This window comes from Muntiacus reevesi, chromosome 4 (genome assembly GCF_963930625.1).
Source record: "Muntiacus reevesi chromosome 4, mMunRee1.1, whole genome shotgun sequence".
Classification (NCBI taxonomy): domain Eukaryota; kingdom Metazoa; phylum Chordata; class Mammalia; order Artiodactyla; family Cervidae; genus Muntiacus; species Muntiacus reevesi.
This window is the reverse complement of record NC_089252.1, coordinates 55,022,842-55,039,459: the sequence shown is the minus strand read 5'-3', so window position 1 is coordinate 55,039,459 and position 16,618 is coordinate 55,022,842. Positions and strand designations below refer to the sequence as shown.

The 16,618-nt window shown below is 44.0% G+C and overlaps 1 protein-coding gene and 1 pseudogene across 2 annotated transcripts in view; both read right to left on the bottom strand.

Annotated features, from left to right (window-relative positions):
• The window catches only part of MALT1 (MALT1 paracaspase), a 59,971-nt gene extending 45,770 nt beyond the window's left edge, over window positions 1-14,201 (bottom strand). For both annotated transcript variants that reach the window (XM_065932822.1, XM_065932823.1), the window contains exons 1-2: window positions 13,802-14,201; window positions 2,033-2,199 (exon numbers count right to left, since the gene is read on the bottom strand). In XM_065932822.1, the coding sequence (XP_065788894.1) occupies window positions 2,033-2,199; window positions 13,802-14,076 (442 nt within the window). In that variant the 5' untranslated portion in view covers window positions 14,077-14,201. The remainder of the gene's footprint in view (window positions 1-2,032; window positions 2,200-13,801) is intronic.
• LOC136166313 (mitochondrial import receptor subunit TOM5 homolog) lies at window positions 2,233-11,018 on the bottom strand (annotated as a pseudogene).
• Window positions 14,202-16,618: the final 2,417 nt, after the last annotated feature.

The window sequence follows — 16,618 nt, the reverse complement described above, 5'->3', positions numbered from 1 at the left end:
CTAATATCTGAATGACCTGCACAAGGGAACACTGATGGCAAAGCACTGATCTTACTACTTGGAGAGAAACACAAAGGGCAGAAACAGATTTTTCCAAAGAAGATGACTGACTTTATTAGGATGGTACTGTATTGGCTGCTGGCTTATCACATCATAATAGAAAACAGTTAAAACTTTCAGGCATATCTACATACACAAATAAATATGTGACTCCATTTCAGTCCACCCCGTTTCACACATGGAAAACCTGAAAACCTTCAATCTCAGGCCAGTGATCACAACATAATCCATGAGATGACTGTGCAGCCTCCTAGATATAGATCAACACATGTCTGCAGCTCCTCCAAGTCTGCAAGGTAAAGAATACTTACTCTCATTTTATAGACTGGACAGAGTCATTTAAGTGCAACTGCTGAAAAACCTAATGAGATGTTAAAGTTATATTTACTACCCACAGAAGTTTCTTAAGTTTTCAGAGGTCCTGGTATTCTATAAAGCAGAACTTTATAGCCGAGTGCCCTAGGCTGGTAGATTTCAATCACCACAACTCCTGGGTACTTTTGAGACACTAGGGATATAAACAGTAAACGCCACCTGAAGGAGTGGTTTACTGTTTGGTGATGGAGAGCACCTGCATCTAGATGGGACCTGCATTAACGCCAGTTATTCCTACCCAGGCCTCCTCCAAGAAAAGGCTCTGAGAAACACTCATCAAGTGTCTGATACAGTGGGTAACAAAGGAGGTGTTTACAGGAGGCTGTTTCATCATTTGCACTTGGCCTGGAAAAGCAGGGGATAACCTGAGAGTCCAAGCTTCCTGGCTTACAATCCAGGGCCCACTTGTAGTAGAGTTCTTAGTACGCCATCCTCACCCCCCAGCACCCAGTTTTGTCTGGCGATCCACGAGATTTCTAGCAAGCTGATTAACCCACTCCACTCCTGGTTCTCCGCCAGGTGAGCTGGCACATTTCATCTTGCTGGTGGTGACAGGTGCAGGGATGATGGGCACATAACCAAAATCAGTTAACTTGCTAGAGAATCCTAAGATTTCTGCTGAGACAAGGATAAATGCCAGGAACAGCTAGTAGACACCTTATGACTATGTAGAAAGTCAGTCCTGGGAGGAAGTCAACGACAAGAAAGGAAAGGCAGAGACGAAATCCACCTTCTTGGAAACAGGGCTGCTCCCTGCCTTTCCTGAAGCCCAAACTGGTCTAAGACCGTTCTGATGGAACCAACACACTCCCTTTATTACAGCAAGCTGCACTGAGGTTTCTGGTGCGTGTACTTCACAGCACGCCACTACACCATGTGTCCCTAATTTCCCACGTCCCTGAGAAAGGTCTGCAGTGTGGCTGCTATCACAGGACCTCGATGACACGGTCCCTCCTGCTGACGTCACGGTAACCGACCAACTCCACCCACAGCTGTGGAAAGGAAGCGCTGTTTTCTATTCAGCACATCTGACCTTGGAAGTGAGCAATTTCACTCAATATTGGTATATCCAGGGGGAGAAATCATTTGGTTGAGTTACTCAACATTTCAAAAGCACCATGCTGGTTGGCAAAAAACTTCCAACAATAAATACCTGTCATACTTTATCTCGTTCACCGACATATACATAAAATAAATACACGTGTATCTGCTTTCTTGGCTGCACTATTTCAACATAAGTTATAGAAACCTTACCCCTCAATGCACCTCCTTGGAATAAAGACATTCTTCTACAGAATGACAACACCATCATCACATAATAGTTCTCTAATACCTAACATGTACGTTATATTCAAGTTGTTCCAACTGTCCTCAAAATGTCTTCTATAGTTTTTTTTTTTTTGAAAAACAATCCAACCTAAGTTTAATATTGCATTTGCTTTTTGTGCATTCTTTAGTCTCAACCCAGGGGGACAAATGAGGCTCCACATGTGTACATGTTCCAAAAATACTTAACACAATTCACCTGGTCAAGAAGCCACTTCCCTGGGAGGCGGCCTCCTGGGTCGCTGGAGAACGCGCTCGCGGGGAGGCCTACCTGGGGGGCTGAGGAGCTGAAGGGCCCCAGTGAGCTCCATGGCCTGCAGGAAGTCGCTCAGCTCCACGACCGTGCAGCCCTTCTCCGCCAGCAGCTTCAGCAAACACAGGCTGGGGCTGCCCTCGGGCTCCAGGACCTTGAGGGAGCACTGCTCCAAGTCGAGACAGCTGCCAACGACAGGTTTAGTCAGGTCAGCACCTTTACTTCAGCGCGATCTGCCTGCTGTACGTGTGGCCCCATTGTGGGTGTTGCAGGGAGTAGACAGCAAGCTGTCGAGCGGTGGAAACGGTTTACAGGACAAATGACTACTGCCCCTTTTGACACAGTCTCCTGATGACACTCACCTTGTATAGCAGAAGTTGGCAAACTTTCCCTGCAACATGCCAGAGTGTTAATATTCTAGGCTTTATATGGGCCTCAGGGTCTTTGCTGTACCTTCTTGTTTTTGTTTTATAATATTTTAAATGTAAAAAAATGCTCCTGGCTCATGAGCTGTACAAAAACAGACAGGGCTCTGAGTATGGCCCATAGGCTGTTGGCGGCAGACCCTTGCTCTATTTGACACATTTTGCCTTAAAGCCGTGAGCTTTTCTTTCATAAGCAAGTCTTCTTTCTGTTGTTTGGTTGCTAAGTCTCCTCTGACTCTTTTTGACCCCATGGACTGTATCCCGCCAGGCTGCTCTGTCCATGGGATTTCCAAGGCAGGAATACTGGAGTGGGCTGCCATGTCTTCTTTACTCAACTGAATAAAAGTACTACTTGCAAACAGAAACCCTATCTATGCATTGGACTGGCCAAAAAGTTCATCTGGGTTTTTCTATACCCTTTCTTTTGGTGGGGGTGGGGGGGTGGTAGACATAATTCCCTTATAATTAATAGTTGGAGTTTGACATCATGTACAATTACACCAACATTCGTCAAGGCTGAATATCACAGGTAAAAGAGGATATTATGACCATAAGATATCTCTTCGTAGTTCCCAGTTTTATCTTTCAGCTATAAAGGTCAGTTACCAGAGTCAATTGACTTGTTCTTAACAAGTAAATTTTTATGTTCACTCAATCAAAGAGTCTCTTACATCTTTCTGGGCCTATTCATTTGCAGACAGGAGTAGAAGCTGTAACCAAGTTCTTCATACCATGCATTCATATGTGATGTTCACTCTTGGTATGCTGCCCAACTTCCTTAAGATAAAAGGAGTGACTTACAGCGGGGCCACACAGATGAGGAAGTTCTATATGGGGATCACCGTCCTCGAGCATCTTCCGTTTCACCTCCTTGGGGTCCAATTTCCATGCAAGGCCCTCAACCTGGAACACCTCATCTGTGCCTCACGGCTTCCAGCAGCTGCCCCCTCTTGTAACAGCTTACGGAAAAATCTGAACAAACTTTTTGGCCAACCCAATATGTGTCTTAATTCCTCAATACCAAAAATTTTGTCTGGCTCGTATTAATCATTTATAACTGAAAGACTATCGAGTGAATTTTAATCATAATTGAAATGCCTGGGACCTAGGATGGAAGGGGGTCAAACACAAACATGGTACTGCAGCTATGGCAGAGACAAAGTGAGCAAGCTTTCATTTGGCTTAAAATATTCTTAATCAACATTCATTCTGACCAGTTTTAGTAAAAGGCTGCCATAGCATTAATACAATATAATGGTCACCCAAGATTTATAATTCTGTGATAAGGTTGGTTATTTCATAAAGAAAAACATGCATCCAACCAAAATAACTTCAGCACTAATATTCTACCTCATAGGGCTGTTAGAATTTAGGCAATCCATGTAAAAAGTACTTAGCACAGTATGTGCCAAATAAACAGTGCTCAATTGAATTGATCAGTTTTCCTCTGTGAGTTTCATTTGCTTCCTCTTTAAAGAAGGGCCCCTGACTAGAAGATCTCCAAATTCCTTTGCAGTTCAAAAACTCTGTAATTCTGGAATTACAAAGTTCAGATTCTGGTTATTTGACTCTTCCTTTACATTTTAATCTCAAAATAGACAGGTGACATCCTCGACCCCTCAGTGAAACTGGGAGGCAAGCGGCAGGGGTAGCTGATATTTCTACAGAGACTGTGAGGTCTAACCTGCTGGGTCTTCTGAATCCCACCTCAAGATTTACTGGCCAGAGAACTGCAGGTGGTTTTAAAGTCTAAGATTGCTCATTTGAAAATGATGTTCACTGTAACTCAGAGTGTGACTGTGGTCATTGAATCATGGTGTCTGGCACATGGTCAGTTGCCCATAATTTTTTTCTTGATTACTTTCCTTTTGGGTTAGGCTGACATAATATGTAGCTTGTAACTAAAAGATTAAAATGTAATAAATGACTTGCAAAACAGTAAAAAAAAAAAAAAAAAAAAAAAGGACTCAATAAAATTTAGCTCTTATTATAATAAAAAATGGGAATATTAAAAGAATACTAAGGTTAATTTCTCAGTTATGCTTATTTATAAAACTGTTTTAGCTTTTCCTTAAAAATTTCTTTGAGTAGCTACTGTTTCGGTAACTTGGTGGTATCCTCTAAAATTTACTATCACTAATATTCTAGCTAAAATTTTGTATATTTAATACTCTATCCTTGTTAAGCTATTTCACATCCTAAAAGATGATGCTGTGAAAATGCTGTGAAAATGCTATGAAAACTCAATATGCCAGTAAATTTGGAAAACTCAGCACTGGCCACAGGACAGAAAAAGGTCAGTTTTCACAACAATCCCAAAGAAAGGCAATGCCAAAGAATGCTCAAACTACTGCACAATTGTACTCATCTCACACATTAGCAAATAACGCTCAAAATTCTCCAAGTCAGGCTTCAACAGTACGTTAACTGTGAACTTCCAGGTGTTCAAGTTGGATTTAGAAAAGTCAGAGGAACCAGAGATCAAATTGCCAACAGCTGTTGGATCAAAGAAAGAGCAAGAGAGCTCCAGAAAAACATCTACTTCTGCTTTGTTGACTACGCCAAAGCCTTTGACTGTGTGGATCACAAAAAACTGTGGAAAATTCTTGAAAAGGTGGGAATATCAGACCACCTTACCTGCCTCCTGAGAAACCTGCATGCAGGTCAAGAAGCAATAGTTAGAACTGGACATGGAACAACAGACTGATTCCAAATCAGGAAAGGAGTACGTCAAGGCTGTATATTGCCACCCTGCTTATTTAACTTATATGGAGAGTACCCCATGAGAAATGCCGGGAGGATGAAGCACAAGCTAGAATCAAGACTGCCAGGAGAAATATCAATAACCTCAGATACGCAGATGACACCACCCTTATGGCAGAAAGCAAAGAAGAACTAAAGAGACTCTTGATGAAAGTGAAAGAGGAGAGTGAAAAAGTTGGCTTAAAACTCAACATTCAGAAAACTAAGATCATGGCATCCGGTCCCATCACTTCATGGCAAACAGATGTGGAAACAATGGAAACAGTGACAGACTTTATTCTCTTGGGCTCCAAAATCACTGCAGATGGCGACTGCAGCCATGAAATTAGAAAATGCTTGCTCCTTGGAAGAAAAGTTATGACCAACCTGGACAGCATATTAAAAAACCAAATAATAGAACATTACTTTGCCAGCAAAGGTCTGTCTAGTCATAGCTATGGTTTTTCCAGTAGTCATGTATGGATGTGAAAGTTGGACCATAAAGAGAACTGAGTCCTAGGAATTGATGCTTTTGACCTGTGGTGTTGGAGAAGACTTTTGAGAGTCCCTTAGACTGCAAAGAGATCAAACCAGTCAATCCTAAAGGAAATCAGTCCTGAATATTCACTGGAAGGCCTGATGCTGAAGCTGAAGTTCCAATAGTTTGGCCACCTGATGGGAAGAACTGACTCACTGGAAAAGACCCTGATGCTGGGAAAGATTGAAGGCAGAAGGAGAAGGGGACAACAGAGGATGAAATGGTTGGATGGCATCACCGACTAGATGGACATGAGTTTGAGCAAGCTCTGGGAGTTGGTGATGGACAGGGAGGCCTGGCGTGCAGCAATGATAGGATCGCAAAGAGTTGGACACGACTGAGTAACTGAAGTAAACTAAAAACTAATCCTTGTTAAAATGTCAGCAACAATGTTCCAAGTCAACTGTTCCCAGTTTCAGAGGCACAACCTGAAGTCCATGGTGAAATCATAAAAGTATAAGACCATCTTTTACGCTAAGATTGTCTTTCCTATTTTTAAGTGTCAAAGTGTCCTTTCTTTTAAGAAATAATGGTAATTGTGATGATTACAAAAACAAAAGCTGAAGATGTCTGTTGATCCTCTATTTTGTAAAATGCTTCTGTACTAGTCCAGGTAATGCCTGAGTCAAGGAACCAGTATTGGATTCAACATTAAGTATTACCAATTTTTCAAATAATTATAATATGAAATTTACAAAAACATGGATGCTCTATGTTTAACACTTTATGATTCATAAAGGTTATCAAGATCTGATATATGAAATTAAGATGTCATCTTGTCAAATGCAGCCAAATGATGCTTTAATTAATCTTTATATTGATATGGAGAGAATTAAAAACCATTTTACTCCCCCCTCCAAATGAAGAAAAATCACATTGAAGCAGATGACAACTTCTCTTTCAATACAAAAGGCACTGGAGAAAAACAAGGTGCTCTATCTCCTTTTTTTTTTTTACTGATTTTTCCACATGGGCACCGGCTATCAGCTAAGATGATGTCTATATATACGCAATATTTCTTTCCTTCCTTTTTTTAGTTACATTCCTGTAAGGCTGTGCTTTGAAGTGGTTTCTACCAGCCCTAATTTAAAATTTCTGATTTAATTAAAAACACTGTTTTCTTACTGAAACAAATAGACTTTGCTTAAAAAAAATTCTGTATTTTTTTCAGATAATTATAGATAATTTTATTTGGTACTATCAACCCACCAAGTTGTAATTTCTTTAAGGTTAGTTGCAATGTGGAATTGGAAACCTCTGAACTTTTTTTTTCAGTGAACTTTTTATATTCTGGTTAATGCAGACACATTTGGTTTACCTTGTTCTTTGTTTTTTTTTAAAAATAAAACTATATTTTACTTTTAAAAATATGTAACCAGATAGAACACATTCTACACCATTCAGGGCACAAACCTTGGTACTGCTTTCACAGTCATGTGCTTCTCTTCTTGGCACATAACACTTTAAATCCTTATTCATCAATTCAATAACTATTTATTAATCACCTAAAATAGGCCATTTCTGCCAGGGATTGAGACTACAACAGCAAACAAAATCCCTCCCAGATTTTTCTAGAGAAGAGGGACAGAGGTCTGAGTGTTCATCCGTCCCGTGGTCCTAAGAGCTTTGGAGAAAAACAAAGCAAAGCAGGGGGACAGGTAATGGAGGGCAGTGGATGGAGGAGATGATGTTAAACAGTGTGATCAGAAGAGACTTCACTGAGAAGGTCACCGTTTTAAAAAAATGTAATCAATGTTATTTGTTTTTAAAATTTTCAGTGATATATAGTTGATTTCAATGCTATGCTAGTTTCAGATGTAAAGTGATTCAATTATATGTAATTATACAAATATATATATATATATTCCTTTTTACATTCTCCTCCATTATTGGTTATTATAAGAGACCGAGTTTAGTTCCCTGTGCTACACAGTAGGTCCTTGTTGATCATCTATTTTATATATAGTAGTGTGTACATTTTAACCCCAAACTCCAAACTTGCTCCTCCCTCCTTTCCCTTTTGGTAACCATAAGTCAGTCTTTTTTCCCTGTCTGTGAGTCTATTTCTGTTTTGTAAATAAGTTCATTTGAATAATTTTAAATTAAAACCTTTTTTTAATCACTTTAAAACTTTTCATTTTATATTGGGGTACGGTCTTTTCATTTTCTGTTGTGGTTTTTTGGCCATGCATGTGGCCATGTGGAATCTCAGTTCCCTGACTGGGGGTTTAACCCGTGCCCCTTGCTTGGGAAGCATGGAGTCTTAACCACTGGGTCACCAGTGGCTTATAGTTCATTACTGATGCTGTGTTAGTTTCAGAGGTACAGTGAAGTGATTCAATTATATATAAATATACAAATATATATTTCTTTCTTCTACATTCTCCTCCAATATAGGTTAATAGAAGATACTGAATATAGTTCCCTGTGCTATATAATAACTCCTTGTAGATTATCTATTTTCTGTATGACAGTATTTATTTAAATCCCCAAATCCTAATTTATCCTTCCCTCCTTTTCCTTTGGTAACTGTAAGTTTATTTTCTTTTTCTGTGGGTCTACTTCTGTTTTTGTAAATAAGTTCATGTGTATTACATACATTTTAGATTCCACATATAAGTGATATCCTATGCTATTTGGCCTTCTCCATGAGAAGGTGAGTTTTAAGCAAACACTTGAAGAGATAAAGGCAAACATCTCAGGCTGAGCAAACCTCAAGTCCAAAGGCCCCAGTCTTCAAGGAAGGGCAAGCAGGCACGTGTGACTAGAACAGAGCCACGGAGGGAGATGTTTTTGAGTTGGCCAAAAAATTATTGAGGTTTTTCAGTAACATCTGCCAGGAAAACGCGAACGAACTTTTTGGCGAATTCAAGAGCTAACTGGGAGTTAAATGGTGTTTTTACTGAGACAGAGAAGCCAGTGGAAGAGCTCTGAAGGAACGGAGGATGAGACCTGATTTAATGTTTTCAAAGAAAGGATTCTCAGTGCTCTGAAGAGAGAACACTGGGGTGGGGAGCAAAGAAGGGGGCGGAGAAGTTAGATGGCTGCTGGAACAGCGCAGAGGAGAGGTTAACAGTGGCCTGGCCCAGCGTGGTCACAGAGAACCTTGGGTTCTAGACACACACTGGAGGGCTGGCAGAAGGCATGTCCTGACTCAGTGGATGAGGTAGGTAGAAGTGGGGTCAGGAACGACTGCAGTTTTTGGCCTGAGCACCTGGATGGATGTAGCTGCCCTTCACTGAGATACAGAAGAGAAAGGTTTATGGCGGAGGGCATGGTGAGTTTTGGATGTGCTGCATTTAAGATGTCTATCAGTCATTCCAGAGGAGATGTACACTTACACTACACTGGGATCTACACTGAGAGATCAACACTGGAAGTTCAAGGCAAAGCTATGGGTTTAAGGTATTAATTGAGAGCAGTGAACCTAAATATATATGCAGAGCCATGAAACTTCAGGATAACACCAAGGTAGGCAGGGACTAGATGAAGTTCGGATAAAGAGATACAATGCCTAACTCCTCAGGCATTCCAAAACCCAGAGATCAAGAGGCAGAGACTGAAGAGATAGGCAGGAAACCTGTCATAAAGTGCTCGGGGGCAGGATTTTGTAGCTGAAAGAGCACCTTCCATACTTATGGCAAGTAAGTGGTGGCTGACTGCCTTCCCTGGTCCACGTCCCACAGCCCCATTTCTAAGCTCCCTCCTTCTTGGAGTTTACTTGGCATTAGAGCCTCCTGAGAGCTCTGCCATTTGGAAGCTAGAATGTTCCATGTCTTCCACAGGATTCACTAGCTTGGGCAAGATGCTCAGAACCTATGCTTATCTACACGGACAGCACAGGGTGTTTAATATTAGGTGAGTGTAGTGAGAAACGGAATATCTCCCGCCCTGTCGGTAAACGAAGGAGGTCACAGTCATCAGCCACTGCGGCCACCAAGGAGGGTGTGCTGGTGAGCCCTGAGGGAACTCGGGGAGGAAAGACTACCTCCCATCTAGCGGCCACCAGACTGCAGCCACTCCCTTGGCAGGCCCTGAGGAAGGGGAGCTCCAGGGCACTGGGCCCAGGCAGCTGCGGCGCGTATCAAAGCAATCATTTCCCTGGATCCAGACTCCTGCATCTTCCCATACATCTTGCTGCTGCTGTTTAGTCACCAAGTCACGTCTGGCTCTTGGAGACCCCATGGACTACAGTCTGCCAGGCTCCTCTGTCCATGGGATTTCTCTGGCAAGAACACTAGAGTGGATTGCCGTTTCCTCGTCTAGAGGGTCTTCCTGACCCAGGGATCAAACCTGTGTCTCCTGCATTGGCGGGCAGATTCGTTACTGCTGAGCCACCAGGGAAGCCTTCCGATAGACAGGAAAGCGCTAAATTCCGTAACCTGGGACATCTGGTTTTCTTTAATTTACAATAATCTTTTCATGTTCAGACTGCCTGCCTTTTGTTGCAAAACTTCTATATAAGCTGGCTCCTTTCCTCGTCTCCTGGGAGCAGTTTCTCAGAGCTATCTGAAATGCTGTCTCCTGGACTAAGTTCCTCATCTTGCCCCCAAATAAAACATAACTCACAACTCTCATGTTGTGCATTTCTGAAAAGTCAACACTGGACTGGAACTAGGGCTGAACTTACATTTAGGGCACGCCCAAATGTACATGGTTTTGGGAAACTGAACTCTATGCAAGGATTCACCCTGAATCACTAACAACCATCTGGGAACATTCTTCATTGAGAATGTTGAGAAAGAACTCCTGTGGCTTATTTACTAAGTTCTTATCTGGTCTGAGGCAAGTTGTACAGAGGAAAAAAGGTGAAAAGAAACAGAACAGGCAACCTCTTGGGGTTCTACGTCTGTGAACCGGCGACTCTGAGGAAAGCAGTGCACACCCTCGTGGGAACTGCTATCCATTTGGACTAGACTCACTGTAATTTCTGGGTTTGACACTTGAGAGAAATGCCTGTAGGACTTTTTACTATTAAAATCATAGATGCTCTTTTTCCATCAGTATGAGAATAACTTTAAAATGCTAAACAACAACAAGGAAAATAACTGTTTTAGTTTTAAAAAGAAAAAGCATCATTCCCCAACAGAAAGCTGTCATTCCCCAGCTTCCCAAGTTCTCAGGGGTAACCTTTTGTTAAGTCAGTTTAATTCTTTAGATCTCGATAGGTATCTGAGCTTAATGTTCTCCAGTTCTCCAACCTTCAGGGTAGCCTCCACTTTCCCCAGCACAACTAACCTACTCTGACCTAACCTTGACCATCCTGGAATCCTGGTCCAATTCCATCTGTCTGTGACATCCCGAGCACCCACAAATGCACGCCCTTTGCCGCTGGTCTCCTCTGGCTGGGCAGCTGTCCTCTCTCTACACTCCTTTCACCAGAGAAGTGGCTCCGAATCTTCCATTAGTTCTTCAAACAAAGTGAATACCATCATGTAACCTGTAACAAATTTAACTGAAGGCCTGGGCCGCCCAGGTGGCACTAGCATAAAGAATCCACCTGCCAGCACAGGAGATGTAAGAGATGAGGGTTTGCTTCCTGGGTCACGAAGATCTCCTGGAGGAGGGCATGGCAACCCACTCCAGTGTTCTTGCCTGGAGAATCCCATGGACAGAGGAGCCTGGAGGGCTACAGACCAGAGGCTCAGAAAGATTCGGACACGACTGAATCGACTTGGCACGCAAGTAGGCAACTGAAGGCGTGGGGAGGAAAACCGAACACCTGACGTCAGGTAAGCACTACTCTTTGATTCGATCGGTCGCTTCATCAGGGGCAGGGCCTTACTGAGGCTCTTCTCTGTCCTTCATGGCCAAATAGGAGTGCTCACTTCAGAGAACCCTCTTTATGAGAGGCTAGAGGCTTCCCTAACTAGAGTAGTAGTTAATTTCACAAATTAACCAATCACAGATCTGGCAATCTGACCCAAGCCAGCTTCCCCCGCCCCATACCCACAAACAAAAACAACTTTTTATCTTAAGTCTAGAAATTCAGAAACCCAGAGACCTAGGATAACTGTATGTATGTATTTTGGATTTTTTGGAACAGCCAAAAACACAGTGTTTTTCCCAGAACAGGGGGAAAAAAAATAGTATGCCATCTATCTGCTCCACTTTGCAAATTTACCACTTTTTGATTCCATCCTCACATCAATACTCCCTCTAAACAGACAAATATTCCCAAATCATCATTATTCAGGTTTAACTCCCAACTCTTTGAAACGCAAGGTTGTTGTGAGGGTTAAACACATAGTACGATGTCTGGTATACATACTAAGTACTTAATAAAAGATAAAAACCTGCTGTTATTATCACCTGCAACATAGCATTTAGCATGTTATTTGTAAATGTCTCAGAATAACAGTCTATCACTGCATAAGCCCTTATGAAAGTGAAAGAGAAAGTTGCTCAGCTGTGTCTGACTCCCTGTGACCCCATAGACTACAAAGTCCATGGAATTCTCCAAGCTAGAATACAGGAGTGGGTAGCCGTTCCCTTCTTGAGGGGATCTTCCCAACCCAGGGATCGAAGCCAGGTCACCTGCATTGCAGGCAGATTCTTTACCAGCTGAGCCACAAGGGAAGCCCAAGAATACTGGAGTGGGTAGCCTATCCCTTCTCCAGGGGATCTTCCTGACCCAGGAATTGAACCAGGGTCACCTGCATTGCAGGCAGATTCTTTACCAGCTCAGCTACCAGGGGAGCTCAAGCCCTTATGAGTAGGAGCTAAATGTTTGACATCTTTTTTATCTTCTGAAACTTTCTGCCAAAATTGGGCACTTAAAAAATGTAATTTTGCATGAGTGGTCCCTCTCTCAATTCAGATTTATAGTGTCTAAGAGAGGTTCTATGCGTAACACATAGGATCTTACCTCATGGTTCCTGTTCTCGAGGGGTTTATAAAGACATATACAAATAATTACAGTACAAGACAAAGTTTAGTCATGAGAAAAGTTAAAATACTGCTAAGGGATTCAAGGCAGACCCAGGTCATAACAGTGATCTTCCCAAGTGTGCTCTGGGAAACCCTATTGCAATTCCTAACACCCTTTTCACAGGATCCCCAAGGTCAAAATTTTTCAAAATACTACTGAGATGTTATTTATCTTTCTCACTCATTCTCTCAGAAGTGCACATTGGAGTGTCCAGTGTTCCCTGACCTGTGACAGACTGTATGTAGAAGCTCATAAAAGATGCTGGTTCTAAAAAAAAAATTAAAAAAAGATGCTGGTTCTCTGGGATTAAGATAAGACATTTAAGAGATTTTTCAAAATGCCAAACAGTGCCATTTTTCCTAACATTTTTCGTCTTGGAAAAGTTTGTTTTTCCATAAAAATATGTCATTTCTGTTAACATGCAATGAATTCTTCTTTTTAAATATTAAAAAAAATTCTGAACTTTAATTTAGAAATTTAAATTAGAAATATGGTAAATAAATATCAATCTATGTTTGCATGCATGTAACACACTAAAAACTCTTTTGGGTCTTCAATAATTCTTAAGCGAGTAAAGGAGTCTTGAGAGTCTGAGGTTCAGTTCCAAGAAAACGGTCTTATATTTGAGTGTTCACGGTGAAATCAAACGGGTTTGCTGGAGGAAGACGGCGAGTTTAGTTTCAGTCTTTCCTACCATCCTTCTTCTCTCGACCTTAAAGCCTCACGAATTCCTGTATCTCAAACCCTTCACCTTTGCCATCTCTCTACCCGCACGAAGCCTACCTAACTTTCCTCGGGTCTTCATTTAGGTCTGTGCATTTGAAGTTGTCTGGAATGTCCGCCCTAAACTAATGGTCTCCGGACACCTTTCGTGGTATTCTTGCTTAACCCCTATCTCTTTCAGCTCAAGAGGACGAGATTAGGAAGGGTGTGGAGGACCGGAGTCCAACCTAGAACCTCTGTGGGCCCAGGTTCTCCGCTTGGAAGGCAACTCAAGTTCCCTCACCCCTTCCAACCGGCGGCGCCTGCACCACTCGCCCGGCCCCGAGGCTCCCCAGCCCCCCACCGCCGCGTCCGCCCCAGCCCGCGGCGCCCCCCGCCCCAGCCCGCCCCACGTGACCCCGCCACCCCCCGGGGTCCCGGGGCCGCACCTGAGGCGGAGGCGCCCCCGACTCCCCGCCACCTCGGCCAGTCTCCTCCATCCCCGGCCCTCGGGCGCTCGGTCCAAGCTCCCGCTGAGCCTCCGCAGCAGCGGCTCCGGAAGGCGGCTGAGGGTCGCGCCGGCTGCCGCGGGGAGCGGCGGCCCAGAGGGCGCGGCCGTCGGCGGCGACGAGGTCAGGGGCGGCGGGGCCTGCGGCAGCTCCCCGCACAGCGACAGGTCCCGCGCCGGCGACCCCAAGCCGGCCGTGGCTCCCGCCGGCCGCATCGCGCGCCTTCCGCTCGCCGCAGCGCCGCGAAGGCAGGGGCGGAAGGACGAGGCGGAGGGCGCTGCGCGGAGCTCTGAGGAGGAAGCACCGCTCCCCGCCCCGCCAAGACCGGTTTGCCTGAGGGAGCCCGGCTGGCTGGCGGCGCCCGCCGCTCCGGGGGCGGGGCCTCGGCGGGGGCGGGGGCGGGGCCGCCTACTGCGCGCGTGCGCGCTCCGCCCCCTCCCGCCTCCCCGCCTCCCCAGCACCGCCTCCTCAGCGCTGTCGCCGCGGAGGCGCGCCCTTCAAATGCCGGGGGGGGGAGGAGTTGGGGCTGGGCGGGAAGGGCCGGGCCGTGGCAGGTGGAGGAGGAAGCGGCGGAGGAACTACGCCCGGGCGGCTCTACTACGACGAGGAAGCCTGCGGCGTAGGGGCTTCCCAAGGCTGTGGGAGGAGGAATTCCTCGCGTCAAGGAGCGAGCGCGCCGCTTTCCGTCGCCCGGCCGGCTGCTCCTCCGGAGGCGCGCTCGGCTGACTCAGTGACACCGGCGCCCGCGTTGGGCCACCTCAGCGAAGGCGTCCTCGTTTTCGGATTAGCTGTGTATGGCAATGCTGAGGGAAGTAGGGCTACAGATCCTTTAATGGAAACTGTCTGAAATCTGTGCCTACATTAAAAAAAAAAAAAACAAAAAACTGGGCTGTGGTGTATTTAGTTAAATTTTGGAAATGATTGTTTTTAGCAGGAGTCATCTGGTTTCCTCCGAGTCAGACTGCCACCCACAAATGTCCTAAATCAAAGCAGGCGACTTTGGATGCCCTTCCCTGAAAGGCTTCAAAATAGATGAAATGACAATCGTAGGCGGCACCTGCACGCGCTTTCCGTCACTTAGCAACGTTCCAGGCCATTGCCCCCATTGAAAATTAGAGGGTAGTTTGGGACAAAAGCGAGCAAGCAACTTAATGAAGTGTGACTAGCCAGGTATCCCCTAGACAGCAGGCTTCCTGGTCTAATTTCTTGTGGTGTTAACTTTTGCATCACACGGGGACAGCAGGATTTCCTGTAGCAGTAATTTGGACACCCAGGTTCTACTTTTTGTCAACGTGGTTACTCCATACAGTCTCCATCATATTCTATTGTCACTATTCAGTGATTTTTTAAAATTCGGAATAAGTTCAGGGTTCAGAATGAGGTATAATGACTAAGTGTACAACCTTTGGATCCAAGAAGATATGCTGGATTCTAGTTTGATGACTTTGAATAAGTTACTTAATTCTCTGCCTCGTGCTAAAATGGGAATGAAAGTATAATAGTGTATGTCTCACTCTTTGTCTGAACCCAGGGTATAGAAGGCATGGGCAGGGAAGCTGGAAGAAAATACAAGGAGCAATAGGAGCTGCAGACATGTTTTATTTGCAGTGGCTGATCTGGCTAGAAAGCAGACATGGACAGTTCCCTGGGCTGTTTCAGGTGGTGCTTATGTAAGTATGCAGAGCAAAGGTGGCATGTGGTCAAGCAAGTACATCATGATGCCCATGGGCATTGCTATAAATGATGCCAGCTGTTACATAATCATGCTAAGTCATGTTTACAGAACATGGGACAAGAGCGAGAAGATGTGGGCAAGAGAGCCTGACCATCACCATCTTGGCTAATTGCTATTCCTTTACCATATATATAGAGTTGTTACCAGAATTATAGGAGTTGATGTATGTAAATCAGTTAACTCTGCTTAGCATGATGTTGTTGTTCAGTTGCTAAGTCGTGTCTGACTCTTTGCGACCCCATGGACTGTAGCACGCCAGGCTTTCCTGTCCTTCACTATCTCTCAGAGTTGACTCAAACTCGTGTCCATTGAGTGTGTAGTAGATTATAAATGCTGGCTGTTGTTCTTACAAGTGCAAATGCTTGTGTCATACTCAGACATGGTAAACCTTTTTCAATTACCTCTGGTGTCTTCTGGTTTTGTCCTCAGTCAGTGAAAAAATATTAGTCTATTACTTGGAGGTACCAATTATGGAAATCAGTTCTTCTGGTCTTTATTATCTCATCATTATTGGTTTAGTCCTCTAGGCTTTTAAACTTGAGATTCAAGGGAGTTTTTAAAAGTGTGCTACATGCAAGTTTTTGCTTGTGCACCTGCTTATTCATTACCCTGTGGGTAACCTCCCCAATCTGATCAAGTACATTTTATCCAATACAGCCCAGCTGGGTACTGATAATGTCTGTGACCTCCCACCCCCTCACTGTTTCTCCTCTCTGCCCCAAGACAAGTGCCTCCCTCGTTTCACTCTAGTCAGGGCCCCGTTTTTCACCTAAAAAGTTTATATCCTAGGCAATCACCATCACCCTCCAACTTGTACCTTGGACTAACATTACATTTTATAACTGATCTTTTCCACCTCCCAATCAAATGTTAATATTTTTTAATGTAATTTCACTCCTAGGGTTCTCTTATGGGGCATGATGGTACAGTAGAAAAGAATGTGACCTTTAGAGTTAACCCTGAATTTGAATTTTGATGCTGCCAGTCATGAATGGTGTGACTTCAGGCAAATTACTTAACCT